A 6251-nucleotide genomic window follows, 5' to 3' on the forward strand; every position below is an offset into this window, starting at 1 on the left:
AAGAGACACAGAGAGAGAGAGACAGAGAGACACAGAGAGACACAGAGAGAGAGAGAGAGACAGATAGAGAGACAGACACAGAGAGAGACAGAGAGAGAGACAGAGGGACAGAGAGAGAGAGACAGAGAGACAGAGACACAGAGACACAGAGAGAGAGACAGAGACAGAGAGAGACAGAGAGAGAGACAGAGACACAGAGAGAGAGAGACACACAGAGAGAGAGACAGAGACAGAGAGACAGAGAGACACAGAGACAGAGACACAGAGAGAGAGAGACAGACAGAGAGACACAGAGAGAGAGAGAGAGAGCAAGAGAAACAGAGAGAGAGACACAGAGAGAGAGAGAGACAGATAGAGACAGACACAGAGAGAGACAGAGAGAGAGACAGAGGGACAGAGAGAGAGAGTCAGAGAGAGACAGAACTTTACATGACACACCTCCTTCCTGTCGTCATCATCTACGTTAGCTGCGTCTTTCTGTACTTTTAATTGATTGGTTTATTAAACAGTTCACAGCACATTTGCCACTATATTGTTATTATTATGGCATTATGGGCTCAGGAGGTAGAGCGGGTTGGCCGTTAATCCGAAGGTCTGCGGTTCGATCCCTGGCTCCCCCTGGTTGCGTGTTGAAGTGTCCTTGGGCGGCTGTTCCGCCAGTGTATGAATGTGAGTGTGAATGCTTCAAATACGGAGCATTTACATTCACATTCACTACCTGCAGCACCAACTATACTGCAGGTTCAAATTCACAATTAAACGTCCTCGCTGTGCGAACGTATAAGGTCTCCGACAGGACAGGAGGAGAAGACAGCGATCTGCACCTCTGAGAGGCAGTTTGCTTCTACAGCGGCCGTCTGTTTGAAAAGATGAGCCGTCCCGGGAGATTTGTGTGCTTATTTCAGTGCATTTGTTTTTTGCCAAACCAAACAGATCTGTTTGGTCCAGAACGTGGTCCGTGGACGTTTCATACCTGCAATTTTGGTTCGGACCAAACAGAGAAGTCCGAAAGTCTGGACCGAACGAGGGAGCTGTGAAAGCCCCCTAAAACACCACAAACACCAAACTCTGAATAATGAAAACCTGCAGGTCCTGAAAATGTCCACCTGAGGCCCCTAAAGAGCGCCAGAGTTTAACCTCAGCAGAAATAAACATGTTTACAGTCTCAGAAAAGAAAAAAACTGCCAGTTTCCCCGGTTCATGACGACTGTACTGGGTTTTATTTCAGTGTTTACATCATATTAAGGTTCAGCATGATTGAGGACGCGGCTGCTTTGAGCGACATGTGGGGGCCCTCTCAGGAACCTTCATCAATCCGCCTCCTCTTTGACCTCCTTATTATCACAATCTGATGCGTTCAGTCCAACAACAACAACAGAAAGTCTCCCCCATTCACATGGACTGGGAGCGGACAGGAAGTCACTACTGAGCATGCTCGGCTTGTTTCACTACATCATAAACATTCATGTCTGGGGATAAACATCTGAACTGGTTATTGTCTCCTTTTGAACGATGCGTTCACTGATAACAGCTATCAGAGCGCTGGGAGAACAGCTCGTACTGTAGTGACACTTTATCAGCTGTTCAGGGTTCAGGTCTAACGCCACCTGAGCCTGATGTGTGATCAGCTCGTTTATCGGCAGGCTTATCTGTGCTGTGGTGAACTCTGCACACTCGCTGTTACACCAGGATCAGGTCGAGTGTGAACGGAGGATTAAGTGCCAGAGATCCTTATAGCGGTGTAAGGAACACGCGGTCACCGTGTGGTCGATCTGCGGGACTAAAACCTTCAAACCAGCAACTGTTCTCTGATCTGTCAGGATCCATCAGGACCTAAACCGAACTTTTGACCTCCAAGCTGCCGCAGGACTGAACAGAACTGAATGTTCAAACAAACCAAGACTTTCATTATCAATTAGCCCGCTGATCGTTTTGGTCCATGATATAAAGAGTCTTCAAGGACCCAGAGAGGTTCAGGGATCCAAACGAGAGCGAGTCCGTGGGCTGACTTCATAAATAAAAACCTTTAACCCTCCCACATGTAGACGCACCTCGACCACCAGCCAGCTGTCACCGCAGCCAATCACACAAGGCGTATTCTCTCTCATTCCACACATTTCCAGGCTCTTCAAGGACCCGCAGGATCACACCTTGAATTCACACACAGGGCGTGAACGCAGTCTGGAGCCAGTCTGACAGCAGCAGCTGGCTCCTGAGGCGTTTTAAAGTTTGAGGTCGTGACATTTAAGGGGCCGCGCGTGCAAGCAGCTGCTTCGACCCAGTTTGTCCAGAAGAGACACCCACAATGCAACGCTCCGCGGACAAACGCAGCTTCATAGAGCTGGCTGGTGTCCTACAAACGTGTCGCTGCCCAAACATCAGCAGAGCCTCAGTGTGACCTGGTTTCCACGAGCAGGTCCACCTTCAGGTTCTCTCACAGTCAGTCAGGTGTTTAGGAGGACGGGAAGCTGCCAGACTGGTTAGTTTAGCAGAAAACAAACAAGTGTTTACAGAGAAATGGAGGCTCAGACAACTTGAACTCTGATTAAACTATCTATTGATTATTTTGCATGTTTTCTGTGAGTCAGACAGGAGAAAACGTTTCTGTCTCACATGTTGTTTCTCTGGCTTGTGTTTGTTTTTACTGACAGAGAGCATGCGGGAGTTATTACAACATCACAGAGCTGTCTCAGCCGGAGCTCCACCGGGGCTCAGCCGGCCTTTAACCCCGAGCAGAGGCGCTCCCGAGCCGGCTGAGCTCAGGCTGAACTGCGTGTCCCTGCTGTTAGCCTCCAGGGTTAAAGTTAGCTTCACGAGGCTAAACTGAATGAAACTACGTGCTGCTTGTTGCCGCTGACAGCTGGCTGAGCTGCTCACGTGACCGGAGGAAGGATGAAGGACACTCACATGTTTAATTTACTCACAATAAAAAGTATTTTCTTCTCTAAACTTGAAGCATGAGCGCGGCTAACGCTAGCTGCCCCGCTGACCGCTGGGGTTAGCACGTTAGCATGTGAGCTAGCAGCAGCACGTACCCGGCCAAGCCTCCGAACAGGAACTTGATGGCCTTCGGAGACGTCTTGGGCTTCGTGGTCGCCATGTTTCGGGGTCCCCGGTCAGATTCCCGCTGCCTGCCTGCCTGTGAGCCTCTGGGCCGGACGGTCCGCTGCTCGGTAACCGGTACAAGGTGACTCTCTGGAGCGGGCACGTCCGGAGCAGACGCGAAGCACGGCGGACCAATCAGGAGGCGAGCACGGAGATGGACGAAGATGGACGAACAGCGACGAGGGTGTCGCTGCTGCTTTCAGGGTCCCATCTGCGGCTCGTAAATCACAACGCAGAGACTTACTGAAGCTTTTTAAATAATTTAAAGTTTAAAAACCGAGACTGACGTTATTTAAACATTACGTTGTTCAGTCAGACAGTCTAGGTTGTTTGTGTTTAGGCTATTATTTATGATACAAGGTAGATTAATTTATAATTTTACTGCTTAGGGTTGAAATTACTCACAAAAAGCAAATGTTGCATACAAAACGTATGTATTTATATTATTTATTATCATTATGCGCTGCGAAATGTTCGTGTATGCACATGTATACAAATATTCATTTAATATGTTACCATATTTTAATACTGTTTCTATTTGTTATATAATGATAAATAATGAACCTTGTGATATAAAATGTGTGTTTACATTAATTTAAACCCTTCATACATTTACATTTTGAAGCCTCATTGTTACTTTCCAAGATCGTAGCGGTTTGATTTACAGTGTCAAAATAAACATTTGTGATATTAGCAAAATGACACATTCACACATAAACACTAAACAAATTGAAGCTGTTTACTCAGCAACAAACAATGTGTTAAAAAAACAACAACTCTAAAATGTCCTCAGGGAACTTGTTTACTGTACACTGTGTGTTCATATTTCCGACAGCACATGAAAGCAACTGTAGCTTCAGCGCACCCCCCCACCCCAAAAAAAATATTATATATATTTATATAATAAATATAATTATATTATTTTGTAATCTATTTAAAACCATATCAATTAAGAAAACTAAACATTTGGACTAATAATAATAATGATATTAATAATAGTAATAATAATAATAATAAAAGGTTTATTTTTGTTCGTTATTGAAGTGAAACAGCGAAATGTAGCCTAAAATATAAGTCGCATGAATCATCAATTCAGAATTAAATTATTAGAACTTCAATAATAAATTTAATTAATTATCTAATTAAGATTATTTACAGATTAAACATGAGAAACAAACTCCAGCGTAAACACGAAAGTGACTGGCGTGACTAACAGCCAATAGCAGGCCGTGCTTTTCTCTTTCTTTACACACATTGGCTGACAGCGGTAGAGGGGCGGGGCCTGTCAGAGCAACAGCTTGCTGAGGAAGTGGAGTCAGGCTGCGGTGAGTAGAGACACTAAACTGTCTTTTCTAATGAATAAACTCGAGTCTCACGTTACTCGCTGACAGGTTTCAGGTCTCTGGACACTTACAGCAGCTGCCGGTGTTTCCTGCTCCGTCATGTTTCCGTTATTTCACCGGTTACCTGCCGGGTCGGTGTGACGGAGCAGCTAGCGTTAGCTAACCGAGCTAAATAACAAACAACCTGCGGCCACTTCCTGTTTTTAAATAGTTTAATGTAACAATTAATCACATGTAAGGCGTTTTATACTGCACACACACACTGTTGTGAAGCAGGACTGTAACGCGGCTGGAGAGAGAGGAACCTGATCCTCCTTAAGGTGGAATAACAGAAAGGTAAACACCGGAAATGATCTGATCACGTGATCAATAATCATCAGGTCAGAGACTTTTCTAACCAGCTCAGTTAGAGGAGGGAACTGATTAAAACTATCTATGTGCTCTATGAAAATAGTTGAGAACATTTAACTTAAAGTACCTTTATTTCTTCCTCTACCTGCAGCAGGTGGCGATGCTGTGACATCACGCCAAGAAGGCGTCCAATGACAGCGCTCGGATCATGCCTGCGCGTGGGGCACCACACAGCGCGGACCGATGAGAAGGCGGGACAGCCATGACGGACGGGGACAGGGCGGGGCGGCGGAGCAGGGGGGCCGGAGAGGGGACCGGGGCCAGGCGGTGGTGAGGCAGGCAGGGAGGGGGGACGCGGGCGGCGAGACGGGCGCGGCGTCCCCGCTGCCGGTCTTCCTGTTCCCCTCCGAGCTGCTGTTCTACTCGGAGCAGAGGAGCTCCCACAGGAGAGTCCTGACTCTGTACAACCCCTACAGCTTCAGCCTGAGCTTCAAGAGTCAGTACCTGTTCACCTGTTCACCTGTTTACCTGTCTGTTCGCCTGTCTGTTCACCTGTTCACCTGTCTGGTCACCTGTCTGTTCACCTGTTCACCTGTTCACCTGTTTACCTGTCTGTTCACCTGTCTGTTCGCCTGTTCACCTGTCTGTTCACCTGTCTGTTCACCTGTCTGTTCACCTGTCTGTTCACCTGTCTGGTCACCTGTCTGGTCACCTGTCTGGTCACCTGTCTGGTCACCTGTTTACCTGTTCACCTGTCTGGTCACCTGTCTGTTCACCTGTCTGTTTACCTGTTTACCTGTTCACCTGTCTGGTCACCTGTCTGTTTACCTGTTTACCTGTTCACCTGTCTGGTCACCTGTCTGTTCACCTGTCTGTTTACCTGTTTACCTGTTCACCTGTCTGGTCACCTGTCTGTTCACCTGTTCACCTGTCTGTTCACCTGTTCACCTGTCTGTTTACCTGTTCACCTGTCTGTTTACCTGTCTGTTTACCTGTCTGTTCACCTGTTCACCTGTCTGTTCACCTGTCTGTTCACCTGTCTGTTCACCTGTTTGCCTGTCTGTTCACCTGTCTGTTCACCTGTTCACCTGTCTGTTCACCTGTCTGTTCACCTGTCTGGTCACCTGTCTGGTCACCTGTCTGTTTACCTGTTTACCTGTTCACCTGTCTGTTTACCTGTTTACCTGTTCACCTGTCTGGTCACCTGTCTGTTCACCTGTCTGGTCACCTGTCTGTTCACCTGTCTGTTCACCTGTCTGTTCACCTGTCTGTTCACCTGTCTGTTCACCTGTCTGTTCACCTGTCTGTTCACCTGTTCACTTCTCTCTCTCTCTCTCTCTCTCTCTCTCTCTCTCTCTCTCTCTCTCCCTGTCTGTCTGTCTGGTCACCTGTCTGTTCACCTGTCTGTTCACCTGTCTGTTCACCTGTTCACCTGTCTGTTCACCTGTTCAC

At 47.2% G+C, this 6251-nt stretch overlaps 5 protein-coding genes across 8 annotated transcripts in view; 2 read left to right on the forward strand and 3 right to left on the reverse strand.

The window, feature by feature from the left end:
• slc25a11 (solute carrier family 25 member 11) overlaps positions 1-3237 on the reverse strand; it is a 27854-nt gene extending 24617 nt beyond the window's left edge. For both annotated transcript variants that reach the window (XM_046064487.1, XM_046064486.1), the window contains exon 1: positions 3036-3237. In XM_046064487.1, coding sequence (XP_045920443.1) covers positions 3036-3100 — 65 coding nt within the window. In that variant the 5' untranslated portion in view covers positions 3101-3237. The remainder of the gene's footprint in view (positions 1-3035) is intronic.
• The window catches only part of LOC123980185 (zinc finger protein 260-like), a 672464-nt gene that overhangs the window by 445570 nt on the left and 220643 nt on the right, over positions 1-6251 (reverse strand). The window lies entirely within an intron of this gene.
• The window catches only part of LOC123980191 (butyrophilin-like protein 2), a 470636-nt gene that overhangs the window by 292620 nt on the left and 171765 nt on the right, over positions 1-6251 (reverse strand). The gene's annotated exons all lie outside the window — the stretch shown is intronic.
• Positions 1-6251, forward strand: part of LOC123980179 (zinc finger protein 271-like) — a 342908-nt gene that overhangs the window by 60407 nt on the left and 276250 nt on the right. The gene's annotated exons all lie outside the window — the stretch shown is intronic.
• The window catches only part of LOC123980222 (motile sperm domain-containing protein 1-like), a 5019-nt gene continuing 3129 nt past the window's right edge, over positions 4362-6251 (forward strand). The window contains exons 1-2 of one of the 2 annotated variants that reach the window (XM_046064504.1): positions 4362-4430; positions 4951-5295. In XM_046064504.1, the coding sequence (XP_045920460.1) occupies positions 5043-5295 (253 nt within the window). In that variant the 5' untranslated portion in view covers positions 4362-4430; positions 4951-5042. Of the gene's footprint in view, positions 4431-4467; positions 4785-4950; positions 5296-6251 lie in introns of those variants that run through there. The other variant, XM_046064503.1, reaches the window with a different exon arrangement.

Source organism: Micropterus dolomieu, linkage group LG12 (assembly GCF_021292245.1).
Source record: "Micropterus dolomieu isolate WLL.071019.BEF.003 ecotype Adirondacks linkage group LG12, ASM2129224v1, whole genome shotgun sequence".
Lineage (NCBI taxonomy): Eukaryota > Metazoa > Chordata > Actinopteri > Centrarchiformes > Centrarchidae > Micropterus > Micropterus dolomieu.